At 46.1% G+C, this 17335-nt stretch overlaps 2 protein-coding genes and 1 pseudogene across 3 annotated transcripts in view; 2 read left to right on the top strand and 1 right to left on the bottom strand.

The window, feature by feature from the left end:
• Positions 1-10681, top strand: part of LOC125449009 (zinc finger protein 16-like) — a 114492-nt gene extending 103811 nt beyond the window's left edge. The window contains exons 1-2 of one of the 2 annotated variants that reach the window (XM_048524559.2): positions 3221-3283; positions 3703-10681. In XM_048524559.2, coding sequence (XP_048380516.1) covers positions 3974-4900 — 927 coding nt within the window. In that variant the 5' untranslated portion in view covers positions 3221-3283; positions 3703-3973 and the 3' untranslated portion in view covers positions 4901-10681. Of the gene's footprint in view, positions 1-3220; positions 3284-3702 lie in introns of those variants that run through there. The other variant, XM_048524560.2, reaches the window with a different exon arrangement.
• The window catches only part of LOC125449010 (zinc finger protein 850-like), a 37809-nt gene that overhangs the window by 12695 nt on the left and 7779 nt on the right, over positions 1-17335 (bottom strand). Inside the window, exon 2 of the mRNA XM_048524563.2 lies at positions 460-1221. Coding sequence (XP_048380520.2) covers positions 460-1221 — 762 coding nt within the window. The remainder of the gene's footprint in view (positions 1-459; positions 1222-17335) is intronic.
• Positions 12742-14628, top strand: LOC125449023 (zinc finger protein 239-like; annotated as a pseudogene).

Below are 17335 nucleotides of genomic sequence, written 5' to 3'. Positions count from 1 at the left end.
TCACAAACGAACCACCCTACGAGTAAAAAAAAATTGTCCCTAGTGTATTATTTTAAAATAATTCTCCTCTCAGCTTAAAAGCACGCGTTTCAAAGTCTTGAAACGCCCCCACCCTAGGTAAAAGACTCCTGCCATTCATCTTATCTATACCCCTCATGATTTTATCCGATGTGCTGGAGACTCAGCGGAGCACAGACTAACGTACCGATCTTAGATCAACTTGTAGTGGTAGGACAAACACTATTTATCATCCAGGATTACATTAATGCACTACCTCAGCTTCTCATTTCAGCATCAATGTGAAGTCCCAGGCTAAAAAAAAAATCAGCCCCGCTGGAAGAAAAGTGGGTGAGTGTAGCCGGTCCAGCAGAAAGTGACCCTTCGTCCCTTCCGCGCTCTCAGTGAACACGGTTCAGTCCTGGATGTGATTCACAGCAGAATTCCACTCCGTGCAATTACTTGTGGACCTGCTGATGTGCCCGTAGGTTCGACAATCGACTGAAGCTCTTCCCGCACTCGGAGCAAGTGAATGGCCTCTCCCCGGTGTGAACGCGCTGGTGCGTCTGCAGGTGGGACAGCTGCGTGAAGCCCTTCCCACACTCAGAGCAAGCGAATGGCCTCTCCCCGGTGTGAACGCGCTGGTGCGTCTGCAGGTGGCACAGCTGGGTGAAGCCCTTCCCGCAGCCAGGGCAGGCGAAAGGCCTCTCCCCGGTGTGAACCCGCTGGTGTCTCAGCAGTTTGGACGACCGGGTGAATCCCTTCCCGCACACGGAGCAAGCAAACGACCTCTTCCCAGTGTGAACTCGACAACGCGCCTGCAGCTGGGACGACCCAGCCAAGCCCTTGGCAGGTTCGGAGCAGGGAAGCAGACTCTCTCCGTTGTGAAGTCGCTGGTGGGCTAACAGGTTGGATGACCGAGTGAAACCTTTCTGACACACAGGGCAAGAGAATGGCCTCTCCCCCGTGTGAACCCGCTGGTGTGACAGGAGGTTGGATAACTGAGTGAATCCCTTCCCACACGCAGCGCAAGTGTACAGCCTCTCCCTGGTGTGAACTTGCTGGTGCGTCAACAGGCTGGAAGACCTTCTGAATCCTTTCCCACACTCGGAGCAGGTGAATGGCCTTTCGCTGGTGTGAATTCGCTGGTGCATCAACAGGTTGGAGGATGCAATAAATCTCTTCCCACACACAGAGCAGGAGAACGGCCTCTCTCCGGTGTGACTGCGCCGATGAATCTCAAGCTCCGATGGGACTCGAAAGCCCTTCCCACATTCCCCACATTTCCATGGTTTCTCGATGGCGCGGGCTGCCTGAGGTCTCTCCAGGTTCAATGATTAGTTGAAATCCCTTAGACACACAATCCCACCCTGCTCTGAATGGCAAGACTTTTGTATCCCCAAGTTTTGTAACTTGCAGGTCGGCAAAACTCTGGTTGAGATTTGTGTGTAAATCTTCCCCTTAAAATCCTGTAAATGATAAAGTAATCAATTTCAGTACCAGATAGAACTTCAGAGTTTAACATATAAACTTCACGGACCATTCATTCCCCAAAAACTGTAAACCTCCGTCACACACCCTTTCCCCCTGCTGATACACACCCTCCCCGTTCTTCTGATTCCTGACTCATTTGGCAGATCCATGCTTACACGCCTATGTTTGGCATTTACAACGGAGATAAGGAGTAACTTCTTCAGCTAGAGAGTGGTGAATCTATGGAATTCACTGCCACAGAAGGCTGCGGAGGCCAGGTCACTGAGTACTGAGATAGATAGGTTCTTGACTATCAAGGGGATCAAGGGTTATGGGGACAAAGCAGGAGAATGGGGTTGAGAAACTCATCAGCCATGATTGAATGGCAGAGCAGACTCGATGGGCTGAATGGCCTAATTTCTGCTTCTCTGTCTTATGGTCTTAAAAGTAAATGCTCATGCAGACTGCTAACCTGATTACCTGCATAGCTCTATGCATATTGACAGACCAGGATGTGGAAGTGGGAGGGAATTAGAGGAAGAACTTTACTCAGGCAACAAGTGGTAATAACCTAGAACTTGCTCTCTCCAAGGATGGAAGTGGAGATGATCAATATCTAAATGAAATCAGATGGGCCCTTTAGAGAAATAAACTTACGGGTCTCAGTGGATAAGGGGGGAAATGAGTCTGATTGGATAGGTCCATAGAGTCAGCATGGATTGAAATGGTCTTCTCCTGTTCTGTAATGACTATGATTGGAAATGTATCACGTGGCTACAGTACTCTACAACATAATTAGAAATAATTATAAACAAAATTTACACAACCATAAATAAACACATACCCCTGTCCAATATTACCTAACTGTCAGGTTAAATACTGACCAGAGGAGTCAGCAGCATACTAACAATACTTGAGTAGTAATGCAGACGCTCTGGACAAATGATCAGAGGTTGCTGGAAAAACTCAGCAAATCTGGCAGCATCTGTGAAAAAAACAAAAATCAGTTTCGAGTCCAGTGACCTTCCCTTAGAAATGCTGCCAGACCTGCTGAGTTCTTTTGTTTTTGTTCCTGATGTATAGCATCTGCAGTTCTTTCGGTTTTTTATAAATAATCTCGCGACATGGGTCCAAACACCATTTTAAAAAGTTACAGAATTTGAATTCAATTTTTTTTAAAAAGTCTGACGTTGAAAGCTAGCCTCAGTCATTGCGAGAACGAAACTATCTGATCCTTCTAAAAGCATTGAGTGAGAGAGAGAGAGAGAGATTCCCTCCAGTTACTACAAAGCAACAGTTCAACCCCAGATTGAGAGAAGAAACGGGAAAGGGTGTGGGTGAGAAAAGAGAGTGTTATACTCACAGATGTTGCACAGAGGAGGAGGCTGCAGCCTGGAGCGGGGTGAAGCTCAAACTTCATTCAGAGAGAGAGCAGCAGCAGCTTTGCTGGGCAGCAATAGGCAGCTTCAGGAGCTCACAGCCCAACTTCCGCATTAAACAACGGCGGGCTCTGATTAGCAGGAGGACCAGACTCGTTCCGGTCCTCCAGGGATTTCCATTGGCCAAGTCTCCCCGATCACATGTTCAGGCCGGGACGTGGAAAACGTAGCAGCGCCGGTATTTTCCTTGACCCCGTGACGTTCGGCGCCGGTGGCCAATGGGAATAGCTGGAATTCCGCCCGCGCGCACGCTGGTGGCTCTCCGTCCAATCAAAGCGCGGTCCCCAATCCACGTGACCGGCACATGCGCAGTAGCGGCAGTGAGGGTAGCTGCTTGTTTGTCTTGGAGTTGAGATCCCTGTGCCCAGGAAGAGGTGAGTGTGGATCTGCCATTGAGCATCAATCAGATCCTTTAGGAGAATGGGGAGAGTGGCATATCAGGTATAGCAGAGTCAAAATGGAGGGAGAAGGGTGTGGGATGGAAATTTACAGCTTTTAGGGAATCAGCCCCTTCTAGACAATGGTGGGGGTTGAATATTAGAAGCAACAGAGTGAGGAGTAAAGAGTAGTGTGTAGGATAGAGATTTGCAGCTTTTAAGGAATGAGAGAGAAGTTGCACAGAAACTAGAATGGGCTCCCCTGATGCTGCCCGGCCTGCTGTGTTCTTCCAGCTCCGTACTGAGTGATCTCTGACCCCAGCATCTGCTGAGCTTGCTATCTCCAACCGTAATGATTTGTTCTGAATTTCTGTCCTGCACTTGCAGCAATGACTTTTGTAATCTCTTTTTTACAGGATATTAGAAGGAGAGGCATTGCTGCCTGAAATCGCAAGCCAAAATATCACATGAAGGCCTGACAAGAGTCCCTTGATTCATGGGAGAGGAGTAACGTCACTCCTTGAATCCGTAAGGAAAATTCTTCGTCGGTTTTGTCTGCTTCAAAAGGTTTTCAGTGTTATTATCACCAGAAAAGACTAGAGATTCTCACCTGAGTGAGGGTGTTCCAGTGCACTAACTGTGGGCGGGAAAAATAATCTTAGGGGATAACCCAAGGAAACAGGCACCATGGAGAAACCGTGGAAATGTGGCGATTGCGGAAAGGGATTCCGCTCCCCATCTGTGTTGGAGATTCATCGTCGCATTCACACCGGAGAGAGGCCGTTCAGCTGCTCGGTTTGTGGGAAAGGATTCACTCGGTTATCCATCCTGCTGACCCACCAGCGATTTCACACCGGGGAGAGGCCGTTCACCTGCTCCGAGTGCGGGAAAGAATTCGCTCAGTCGTCCCACCTGCTGTCGCACCAGCGGCTTCACAATGGCGAGAGGCCGTTCAGCTGCTCTGAGTGTGGGAAGGCCTTCAGTGACTCGTCCAGCCTGCTGAAACACCAGCGCGTTCACACCGGGGAGAGGCCATTCACCTGCTCTACGTGCGGGAAAGGGTTCACACAGTCCTCTAACCTGTTCTCGCACCAGCGGGTCCACACCGGGGAGAGGCCATTCACCTGCTCGGTGTGCGGGAAGAGTTTCACGCAGTCGTCCAACCTGCTGACCCACCAGCGGGTCCACACCGGGGAGAGGCCGTTCACCTGCTCTGTGTGCGGGAAGGGGTTCCCTCACTCGTCCACCCTGCTGAGGCACCAGCAGGTTCACACCGGGGAAGGGGCATTCACTTGTCTCGTGTGCGGTAAGGGATTCCCTCATTCATCTGGCCTTCAGATACACCAGCGGGTCCACACCGGGGAGAGGCCGTTCACCTGCTCCGAGTGTGGGAAGGGCTTCAGTGACTCGTCCAACCTGCTGTCACACCAGCGACTTCACACCGGGGAGAGGTCATTCATCTGCTCGGTGTGCGGGAAGGGCTTCACTCGGTTGACCAATCTGAGGACGCACCACCGGGTTCACACCGGGGAGAAGCCGTTCACCTGCTCTGTGTGCGGGAAGGGCTTCGCCCAGTCGCAACATTTGCTGAGACACCAGCGGGGACACAAGTGATCAGCGGGGACGGCTTCAGCTATTCTGCCACTCTGAATCGCATCTAAGACTGAGCCACCACGTTTGTTCTGGCAGTAGGTGAAGTGGAAGGGGTCAGGAGGGTTTAGTATGTGTTTTTTTTTCCTCTTCGCCCTGCTGGACTGGCTGCTCTGGCCCACTTCGCTTCCAGTGAGGCTAATGCCTTTTGAGCCCCGGGACTGCACATTTTCCACTGAAATGATCCTCCGAAGCTGAGGAAGTGCATTTATTTAACCCTGGATGGTAAATAGTGTTTGTATTACCATTACAGATGGACCTTTCCATATTGTAGACCTAAAGCACAGGAGGTTCAGTTATAGCTTATCATCAACCCACCCTCGATCTTTTCATTTCGAATCCCCTCGCTCTATGAACGATGTTGTGAAGCTTGAAAGGGTGCAGAGAAGGTTTACGAGGGTATCACCAGGGCTGCAGGATTTGAGCTACATGGAGAGGCTGAAGAGGCTGGGGCTATTTTCCCTGGAGCATCAGAGGCTGAGGGGTGACCTTACAGAGATTTATAAAATCATGAGGGGCGTGAATAGGGTGAGTAGCCGTGGGAAAACCAGAAGATGTTGTAAATCAGGAACAAGTTGCTGGAAAAGCTCAGCAGGTCTGGCAGCATCAGTGAAGAAAAAAAAAAATCAGAGTTAATGATTCAGACCCGTGACACTCCTGGGGAAGGAAGGCGCGCTCTGTCTCTCTCTCTCTCTCTCTCTGTAGAGCCAACCAGTCAGTTGCTATTATTTACTGGAGAAGTGTCCTGACCCGAAACTCCTCTGATGCTGCCTGGCCTCCTGTGTTCATCCAGCTCCCACACTGCGTTGTTTCTGACTCCAGCATCTGCAGTTCTTACTATCTCTGAGTTGCTATTCCTGTTGCCCACCCAAATTTCCAGTGAATTCTTCTCTGCTTCCACACCATTATCGACAGTGAGTTCCAGTTTACTGCCACTGGCTGGCTAAAAATGTTCTTCCTTGAATCTATCCCTCTGTCTCTCCTGCTCAAAACTTTAACCATCAATTCTTTGCCCCTCCTTCGACGTCCTATACTCCAAGGCTAATTTCTGTCTTTAGGTCCAGGCTTTGCACATGAACACCCACCCATCTTGTCCACGCTCCCTGTGAATCTGCTCCCTCTTTAGAACTGTCTCATTAAGTGTTTTCGCTGCCTCCCCCTGTCACCTCGCACTTAGAATCCCTACAATGTGGAAGCAGGCCGTTCGGCCCATCAAGCCCCCACCAACTCACCATCTCGCCCAGCCCTATCCCTTTAACCCTGCGTTTCCCATGGCTCGCCCACCTCACCATGAATGTTACAGGGCAATCCACCTCACTTGCAGAGCGCTTGGAGGAAATTCTATGCAGACTCCAGGTGAATGTGCAAACTCCATGCGGACAGTCGCCTGAGGTTGGAATCGAACCTGGCACTGTGAGGCAGCTGTGCTAGGCATCCCGTGTGATACTTCTAGGCATTGAATTCCTTTTGTCATGTTGGGGAATGCTACGAGGCATTTAATTGTTAACTAAATGCACAGAGGAGACACAGGGATGCATTCATCTCACCATCACCCTGCTGTCATGTGTGAAGAGTCATAATTTGTAGATTTTAATACAATAATATCTAGTTTGGCTTTGGAATTTTTGTAAATATAGATAGACAGACAATACTTGTTTGAGACATTGGAAACCAAACTCCAAGTAAGTGCAGTTGAAACAAATCTGGATAATTACCTTTAAAAGTCAGAGTTGATATTTGAAGGATAGTGAGATAGTGAAGGAGACACCTGAGCTTAAAAAGAAACGGATGGGGCCCTATGCTTGAACTGATGAGCCTAAAATTTTGACATCACAAAGGAAATGTGAGGGTCATTTAGCCAAAGCTAATGGGAAGATCTCCTTAAAAACATGAGGGATACCGAGAAGGATTCAGTTGAATTCTGGAGAGCTGTGGCATGCTTATGACTTGGTCCCAGGTAGTAAATGAGCCTCCAATCTTCAATTAAAGTTGGTGGGAACTCGTAAGAAAACAAGAGTTTTCATGTAGGCCTGTACATGTTATTTGTGTTACGGTTGTGGTGGTGATATAGTTTAACTTTTCGATTGTGGTCAAGTTTTGTTCTGTCTAAAAATGTGACAATGTATGAAGCAGATTCCTCAGTCGATCGCTGGGTGCTCAACTTTCTATTTGAATTCAAACGGTTTGGGAAAGGTTTGTTACCAACTCAGGGGCAGAGTGGTGCTGAGATCTTGGCACGGTTTGAAGCGACAGGATTTGATAGTGGATTTCCCTTTTTCGATGATTCAGACTTGCTGGAGAGGGAAGTTCTGCCCCTGTGGGCTTTGCGACAATGTCAAGTTGAAAGGCTAAGAGGACACTGTGTAAAATAACAGCTTCGACAGCCCAAGTCCAGGATGTAAGTAGTTTAGTTCTGTGCATGATGGGAGCAGCTCAAAGGCTCTCCTTGGAGTTAAAATTAAATGCTAAAATTCTGTACACAAAACAACAGTTATTCACCCTGTCCTGCTTGGACAACCTACCTATCACTGACTTTGGTACGTACCACATCTTCTACCTTCTAATTCAATGTCTAAACCTGGTTGTTCAGGAGACCAAACAACTTTTAAAATACAACCTTACTACCGTTAAGTGCGATAGACTCATTTGGAGCCCCCTGAAAGCAGTTGAAGGTTAACCCAGTCTCGGAATTGTATTGCATTATCACTTAAATGCCTAACTTTCCACTTAACTCTCACTGAATGACATGTCGTGTCCTGGTTGGTCAAAAGGTGCAATTCTGACCCCTGACCTCTGCAATTTGACCTGAAGGTGGCCCCAGTCCTCTCTTGAAGGTTTATTGACCATTACCCAAGAGGGTTTTCAATTACAAGCTGAAACAATGTGGGGATTCCCACCAACTTTGGGAGTCTTGTGTGCTTTACTGCAAATTAATCACAGACTCAGTCCGCTTTTCCTTCATTACCGGTCAGTTTACCAAAGGGTAAAAAATCATTCTTTGAATCTTCCGTTTCCTGCTGTCTGATATGTCTACTACATCTGCGCACTATCTTCCAGTAATTGTCCACACTCTGGGATATTCTGATTTCATTGTTGCTGCCCCTTGCAATATCAAGCTGTTCTCTTTTATTTCAAAGTCAGTAGAATTGGCAGATGGGTTGGAGTTGGATTCGAAAGCTGGAACGAATAAATCAAATAGTGGACGGAATAGCACAGCATTTGGGATTAGAGGAAGGCCATCTGGAAGTGGAAAGCAGCTTGAGTTGGCTAGGATTCAGTTGCAAATGAAATACTTTTCGAATGTATTAGTCGGGACATCATTTTGAGGTTGTACACGACATTGTTGAAGCCCCTTCTGTGAGTACTATCTAGTTCTGGTTGCTCAGTTGCAGGAAGGATATTATTAAACTAGAGAGGGTTCAGAGGAGATTAACCAGGATGTTGCCAGGTATGGCAGGTTTGAGTTATAAAGTCTGGATGAGCTGGGACATTTTTACACTGGAGCGTAGCAGGTTGAGAGGTGATAATATCGAGGTTTATAAAATCATGAGGGGTATAATTAGGGTTAATGGTGTCTTTTCCCTCAGATGGGATTTCAAGACTACGGGGTAATTTTTTAAGGAGAGGGGAGAGATTTTTTAAAAAAACCACGCGAGTGGAAATTTGTTTTAAGCGGAGGATGATTTTTGTGTGGAATGAACTTCCTGAAGAAGTGGTGGATCCAGGTACAGTCACAGTGTTTAAAATATATTTAGATAGATACATGAATGGGAAAGGTTTGGAGGGATATGGGCCTGGAGCAGGCAGGTGGGACTAGTTTAGTTTGGGATTATGGTTGGCAGTGACTGGTTGGACTCCAGGACACACTAACTTGCAGTCACGTTCCACAGGAAAGGAGAAAGAGAAGGAGAAAGCAGAAAAAAATGGGAATTCAGATTTGAAAGGGCTGGTAAAAGAGAAATGAGAAAACCAATACTTGAACGTTAGAGAGCGAAGTTAACAAGAAACGAACTAAATCAGGAAAGAGAGTGAGTTTCAAGATAGAAGGATATCAAAAAGCAGGGAACCAGCTAAAAAAGAACTTAAGTTATGCCAGAGGAAATAATTCAGTCAGCAAATAGAATTACATTCCCAGTTTTGATTGGACAAGGAACTTTTGGCTGGTGCCCAAATCCACTGAGGACAGAATTCAGAGATGTTTTGATTTGTTTGAGAAAGTCGATACAAAACTAGGCTAGCACGAAATCATATCGACCCTTATTTTGCAAAGTGTGTTTTGTTTTAACACCAGTGAATATTACGTCATCACGGAGACTTTAGGAAGGTATTCTGGTTTCAGGTTATCAGTGTGTTTGCTGAGAAAATGGTTTTGGTTGCGATTTATGGTGTCTGCAGCTCACAAAGACAAGTTAACCGAAATATGACTGTTAGACCTGCGCTATTAGCACAGTCAGTACAACACAAACATCATTAGCGACCATGCAGAAGTTGAGAGAAACCCAACATCAGTTTGAATCTTATGAGGGACAAGCATCATGATTTGCCAGCTTTGAAGCGAATGAAAGATACTACAATAGGGTGTAGCATGCCTTCTTGCAAAAGAGAGCAGCTAGCAGCTTAGCTTGAACTCGTTACAATGTGTATCAGTAGGGAAGAGACGGTAAACGGAGATTTCACCTTTTGAGAATAGCTGGAGCTGAGAAAATTTCTGCCTGGGGACTTAGAACCCCTTTATCAGAGAAACCTTAGATGTAGTAAGAATTAAACCAAAAGACATAATGTTATTTCTAAATATATATATTAATATAATAGTGATTGGTTTGTGTAATTTTTTGTGTATATATACAATTATGACTGACACAAGAGGAATTTACTGATTGTTTTTCTCTCGCCCCACTGCTTCCTGGATCACAACATAAACTTAATAGTTTCACTGAGTTCCTAATTTGGCCCGTCTGGTGGCCCTAGGGCAATCAAACATCAATCAGTCTGCTTTAATTAATCAATACAGTGTCATAAAATAAAAGTTGTCACTTCAGCATTCTGAAATGCCTAAAACACCAATCATTTACTTAACTCGAGGCACACGCACGCATACACACTAGATGAAGGAAATCAAAAATTGATATTTACGTTTGGAGGGATAAATTACCTATGGCCACTAATGGTGAGAACTTGAAGGTCTCGTGAAAGGGTAAAATGTGGATGGTTCAGTTCATTGTTGATCTGCTATTCTGGCTGTCATAGGCTGGTCATAAGACATGCTGTTGTGTCTGGGGTCTGGTGCGCACAGCTTGTCCAGGAAACAATGCATTGAGAGTCTTCTGTTTGTTGTTCAAGAGAAAATGAGACATATCATGCTGGATTCACGACAAAGGCGCTTCAGAAACACAAGAGCCGAGCAGCCTTTTCCCCTCAACTGAAAAATGAAACTTCCATCTCTCTGCAAAAACACTGCTGAAATGGAAAGGCCACAAATCTAAGAGCAGTGATCTTTTGGAAACAAATTGTGCAATGAGCTGAAACATGTCATGCCTCGTTTTAAAAAAAACACATCCAATGTGTATTCATTTCTCTTTTCAAAAAAAAATTCCACATGTCTGCGCTGAACTTAAGATAGATGAATTTCATCACAATCATTAAAAAGTCAGGTTCTCAAAAGATGTCAAATGTGAAGACTTCATGATAACACAATAAAGCTTGTTTTGCTTTTAAAAACAGAAGGCTTGTTTTTATGGATCGAGATGAGGTGTTTGGATTTATAAAAACCGAAAGAACTGCACGTGTTAGAAATCAGAAACAAAACCAGAAATTGCTGGAAAGGCTCAGCAGATCTGGCAGCATCAGTGGAGGGAAATCGGCATTTTTGGACTCAGTGACCCTCAACTGAATAGTAGCTAGGCAAAGAGATAATGGGAACTGCAGATGCTGGAGAATCCAAGATAACAAAGTGTGGAGCTGGATGAACACAGCAGGACAAGCAGCATCTCGGGAGCACAAAAGCTGACGTTTCGGGCCTAGAGCCTTCAACAGAAAAAAGGCTAGGCAAAAGTTGGGTTGCAAGTAGAAGACTGGGGGGGGGGGGGGGGGGGTAGTAAACGATAGGTGGAAATACAGCCCAAAGAGTGAGAAGAATAGTTGGACGGACAAAAAAGGTGAAAGGGAAGAGTGTTTCCCCGTCCCCCCCATACACACACACACATTCACAAGTATAGTAGAAATAGTGACCGAAAATGCTTAAGCAAGGCTTACTTAGTGGAACAATGTGGTTTGCTATGAAATGACCAAGACCTCTGTGACATTTCAGTTAGATCACAGGATCATGCATCCTCACCATTAGATGATTGACAAGATTATACAGGACGTGAATAGCTGACAAAGTAGATAGCTGATTAAACCTTAAAACTCTGATTAAATTATCAAACTAACAAGAGAGTGCATGATATGCCCCAGGGAGTGACCAGACCAGAATTTGGTGGTGGGGGGGTGGCATTGCGGTTAAAGACACAGTGCTGATGATCGCTAGATAAGTTGTTTATTTCTGTGTATGAAAAGCTATAACTTGTGCTCATGAATCAGAGTTTGGTATTCCTGCGTGTCTACCTAGAATTCCTTTCCCTGCATTTACTGGTAACTGCTTGTAATAAACTGCTCGATTCACTTAAACAAACTCCTCCACCTCAAAGAGGGTCACTCTTATAGAAGTGCATAATGATCTGGCTGGGAGGATGAATACCTATGAATGGGGAATGTGTTGTGTGTAACAGCAGATCATGTGATAACAAGGCTTGTTGCATGGGAGTTGGGCCGAAATGTTTGCGTTGGGCTTGTGGTAGTGCTCCAGCACAGTTCACTGCAAGCTGGAAAAACAACACTTCATTTTCCACTGGGGAACCCTACAGCCTTCTGGATTCATATCAAGTTCAAGTTGAGGGCTTGAGACATCATGTCCCCTCCTTTTCCCAATCCCCACACACCAGGCATTTTATTTATTCTCACATGGTTTGCTATTCCACACAACCCATTGTTAGCCATTAATTATCCACTGATAACTAATCATTCTCCCAGGCTGATCATTATCAATTCCATTGTCCAACTGCTCCCCTCTCTCTCACACTCCTTCCCCGACTCTATCTTCGGAATTAAAAACCAACATTTTTCTAGCTGTCAGAGATAATGGGAACTGCAGATGCTGAGAAATCCAAGATAACAAAGAGTGAAGCTGGATGAACACAGCAGGCCAAGCAGCATCTCAGGAGCACAAAAGCTGACATCAGCTCTGAAGAACAGAGGCCGGACCCGAAACGTTAACTCTGATTTCTCCCCACAGGCGCCGCCAGACCTGCTTGGCGTTTGCAGCAATTTCTGTTTGTGGATTTATTTTTAATGGCAAAACAAAAAGTCTCCAGTCAAGGTCCTCCAGTGCTCCTCTAAATCCAGCCATGCACCCAGCCGAGGTGCCTTCATGTCTCTGGGGAGGGGGTGGTCTGCTACACCCCACACCCGCTCTCCTGCAGAGGCCAAAGACTTGGCATTGACTCCCATGGGCTGGCTGGGTGTACGACAACATAAGGAACATTTTCAAAGCAAATGCGGGTGCATCCTTCCTTTGGTGCAACTGTCCATGCCTGTGCTTCGTCTCAAGTCAAACTGCGCGACCTGAAGCGGAAAAAAAAGACGGTGCAAAGACGGCAGCGCAGGCGCAGTGCGGGCCCTCCCTTCCGGAGCAGGCGCAGCGCGGGCCCTCTCTCCGCCCCGCCCCCCCCCCCCCCCCCATTGTGGCGTCACAACGCGGAAGTGGCTCTGTGAGTTTCGGAGTGAAACTGCATCCTCTGGGCAGCGTCTGGGAGCAATGTCTCCCCCTTTCCATTTCTCATCCCGGGAGGGAGAGACTGTTCACTTATTGCGACTGGACTGAATCCAAGGGAGGGAGCATTCTCTGCAGAGCTTGGTTCAGGTCTCTGTCTCTCTTAAAGGTATTGTCACACTTCACTCCCTCAGTTTGATGCATTTATTTGTCTGGCTGAAAGGGTGCTTTTCTGGTAAGGCATATTTATTATTATTTCTAGTCATGTTATGTCACGCTGTAGTCATGCTTTATATTTCTGTTCATAGAGGCGTTCCAGCACTGTCGGAGTGCATTCAGCAAACTTGAGTCAATGCTGACTCTCTGTGAACAAGCCAATTCATACCGCCTCCCCATGAACATAGCATTGCAAGTTTGTTTCCATCAAGTGCCCATCAAATTGAATTTTGAAATCATTTATTGCATCCGTTTCCAGTACTAACGTTTGTAAATTACTTTTGCAGGATATTACTCGCCTCACAATGCCATTTCTTTGGAATCCAGGAGGAGGAATAGTTAAGTCTGCTGCCCTCCGTTTTCAACAATCAGCGTGACAGGAAAATCACCAGCATACAAGCCAGAGTGAGTGCCTTCTCTTGCACTCACAAAGAGCTTTAACCGGTTACACAGACTTAGAAAGCATTGTGTGATCCACAGTGAGGAGATACCATAGATATGATACCAGTGTCAATAATGTTTCACCTTATAATTTGAACATAGAGAAACACAAGGACAGCAGCAGCATGGAGAAACCGTGGAAATGTGGTGACTGTGGGAAGGGATTCCGAGTCCCGTCTGCCCTAGAAATGCATCGCCGGGTTCACACCGGAGAGAGGCCGTTCACCTGCCCCGTCTGTGGGGAGGGGTTCACTCACTTGTGCCACATGGTAACGCACCAGCGAATTCACACCGGGGAGAAACCATTCACCTGCTCGGTGTGTGGGAAGGCATTCCGTCAGCCGTCCTACCTGCAGAAACACCAGCGCATTCACACCGGGGAGAAACCATTCACCTGCTCTGTGTGTGGCAAAGGATTCAATGCGTCATCTGCCCTGTGCAACCACCGGGTAGTTCACACCAGGGAGAGGCGCTACACCTGCTCCGTGTGTCAGAAGGGATTCAGTCGGTTAGCCAACCTGCAGCAGCACCAGTTGACTCACACCGGGGAGAGGCCGTTCACCTGCTCCGTGTGCGGGAAGGGCTTCACCCGCTCATCCAGTCTGCTGACGCACCAGCTCATTCACACCGGGGAGTGGCCCTTCACCTGCAACGCATGTGGGAAGGGATTCACTTCATCATCAAACTTGCTGAGACACCAGCGTGTTCACACTGGTGAGAAGCCGTTCCACTGCTCTGCGTGTGGGAAAGGATTCACCCAGTCATCCCAGTTGCTGAGACACCAATGCGTTCACACTGGGGACTGACCATTCACCTGCTCTGAGCTTGGAAAGGGATTCACTCCATTATTCCTCTTCAAACGAGTTCACGGAGAAGAGAAAGTCCATTCCTCAACTACTCGCTGGAGAGAGAAACCACTGAATCATCGAACCTTATCGGGACAGGAGTTGGTTCATACAGAGGACGATGTTCAAGTATTGTGATGTAAGGTGTTTGGTTTCTCTATATATTTATATCAATAATTTGTATTTTGAACAAGTGGCGTACGGGTTTTCTGTGTGTCTGAAGATAGTCAATAATTGACATGCAAATATTTCTGCAGCAATGGTCACTTCTAAGCAAAAGCGGCTTGGGCACGAGAGAGACTTCTGGTGGAAAATGGAGTTTTGTTTTTATTTGCGGAGTTTTACAAGGAAACAAAATAAACAATTGCTTATTCAGCTTTCAAGTTAGAAGGTCAGAGGTTTGGTTTTTTTTCCTTCTGATTGGGTAAAACACCAGTAGCTTGACAAAAAATCTTTTGGGTTTCACTTTGACAGTTTGCAGAAATCTTTACTGAAATTTAATTTTTAATTTTCTGGGGGGTGCATGTCACTGTCTGGCCAGTGTTTACTGACTGTCCCTGGTTGCCCCTTGAGAAGGGGTAGTGGCCTGCCTTCTTGAACCACTGCAGCCTGTGTGCTGTGGGTTGACCCACAATGCCCTCAGGGACAGAATTCCCAGATTTTGACCAGGCGATAGTGAAGGGATTGCGACATATTTCCAAGTCAAGATGGTGAGTGGCTTGGAGGTGAACTTGCTGGGGGTAGTGTTGCCATGTATCTTTTCTCCTGTCCTTCTAGATAGAAGTGGTATGGGGGTTTGGAATTTGCTGTCTAAGGATCTTTGGTGAATTTCTGAAGTCCGTCTTGTAGATGATACACAGTGCTACTATTGAGTGTTGGCATAGGGAGTGAATGTTTGTGGATGTGGTGCCCTGGATGGTGTCAAGCTTCTCGAATGTTGTTGGGGCTGCACCCATCCAGGCAAGTGGGGAGTACTCCAACACACTCCTGACTCATTCCTTGCACATAATGGACATGCTTTGGAGAGTCAGGAGATCAATTACGCATTACACAGTGTAATATCATTACACAGTATTTCTAGTCTCTGACCTGCTCTTGTAGCCACTGTGTTTATGTGGCGAGTCCAGTTGAGTTTCTGGTCAATGGTAACCCTCAGGATGTTGATAGTGGGGGATTCAATGATAGTAATACCATTGAATGTCAAGAGGCGGTGGTTAGATTATCTCTCATTGCAGATGGTCATTGTTGGCATCTGTGTGCCATATATGTGACATGCCAGATGCCTCAGATCTTGTTGCATTTGGACACGACTGCTTCCATGTCTGAGGAGTCACAAATAGTGCGAACGTCCCCACTTCTGACCTTAATTTGGAGGGAAGGTTATTGATGAAGCAGCTGAAGATGGCTGGGCCTAGGACACTCCTCTGAGGAACTCTTGCAGAGATGTCCTGGAGCTGAGATGACTGGCCTCCACCAACCACGACCATCTTCCTACGTGTCAGGCGTGACTCCTTCAGGTTGTACAGTTTTATTCCAACAGGTTTATTTAAAATCACAAGCTTTTGGGAGCGCTGCATGAGATTGCTCACCTGACGAATGCTCCGAAAGCTTGTGATTTTAAATAAAACTGTATGGACAGGAATAAACCTGATGTCATGTGAGCTCTGATTTTATCCACCCCAGTCCAATACTGGCACCTCCGCATCATGTCCACCAAAAAATTCTGAAGTTGCTTGTCCGATTGCTCTTCCTTGATTCTATCAGATTATTATCAAGACTGGCTGAAGTGAACCCTTTGTGTGATGGAGAAATGAATTCCTATTCGATACGTGCATACTGGAATGGGATCCTTTTGGGATTATTCAGGTTATTTACCACATGCTGTGAAATTTTTAAACATGTTTTATGTGAACAGTTATGTTTATTCTATTGTAGCTTATTCTTTTATGCAGTAAATTTGTTTTGTTGCTAAATGAAATGCATACCAAGACCATATTTGTTTTTGTCAAGCCGGATTTTAGCCTGGGATCTGGCCTGTCCAGGAATAACATAAGTTGGGATCATAGCACTATGGGCAAGTTTTCAATTTGTCATTCAACCTGCTGACACTACCGTAGCAGGCACAATGATCTGAAGGCGTTTAGATGTTCATACGGTGGGTGGAAATTGTATCACCTGAGGGGAATGATATTGTTAAACTTCGAGGTGATGCTATGGCTTTAAGAGGCGTGTTTTGTCCTGTTTTCTTTTAAAGAGAGACTGGGGGAACAGGCACCGAGCTGTCTGTGAGAAGATAAGTAATTCCTGAAACCTTGGGTTTTATTTTTGTAAAGTTGGAACAATAGAAGCAGCCTGAGTGGGTGGTGTCGAGCTTTCACAGATCAAGGATTTTTAATAAAAACCAAAAGAACTGCGGATGCTATAAATCAGGAACAAAAGCAAATTTGCTGGAAAAGCTCAGCCGGTCTGGTAGCATCAGTGAAGGAAAAAACAGGGTTAATGTTTCGGGTCCGGTGACCCTTGAAGGTTCGCTCCAGCCTTTGTAAGTTACATAAAAATAACTCTTTATTGCAACAAACACTTCAGTTAAAAAGCCAAGAAAAGAAAGGGTTTGTAATCCATTTCTTGATTCCATTAAGACTTTGCATTCTTTTTTCCCCTCTCACCTTAAACCTGTGTCCTCTAGTTTTGAACTCCCCTAAGCTGAGGAAAAGACCTTGGCTATTCATCCTATCCATGCCCCAGATGATTTTACAAACCTCTGTAAGGTCACCCCTCAGCCTCCAATACTCCAGGGAAAATAGCCCCCACAGCCCCTCCCTAATGCTCAAACCCTCCAAGCCCAAATTGTCTGATTTGCAGGAAGTGTCAAATGTAATCTTGTCAGGATCTGTGTTAGGCCCTCGGTGTTTCAAGATTTATTTTAATGGTTTTGAGAAGGTGCACGGAGCAATGATTTTTAAATTAGTAAGTCATACAGTCATGCAGTACAAAAGAGCCCTTTGGCAAGTCCAGTCTGTGTCAACACAGATCCGTGCAGGACTCAATGGTAAGGCGCTGGGGTGTGACGCTGAACAAAGAGGCCCTGGA

The sequence above is a fragment of the Stegostoma tigrinum genome, chromosome 43 (assembly GCF_030684315.1).
Source record: "Stegostoma tigrinum isolate sSteTig4 chromosome 43, sSteTig4.hap1, whole genome shotgun sequence".
Lineage (NCBI taxonomy): Eukaryota > Metazoa > Chordata > Chondrichthyes > Orectolobiformes > Stegostomatidae > Stegostoma > Stegostoma tigrinum.
Note: the sequence above shows the minus strand (reverse complement) of the source record. Positions and strands in the feature narration are given on the sequence as shown.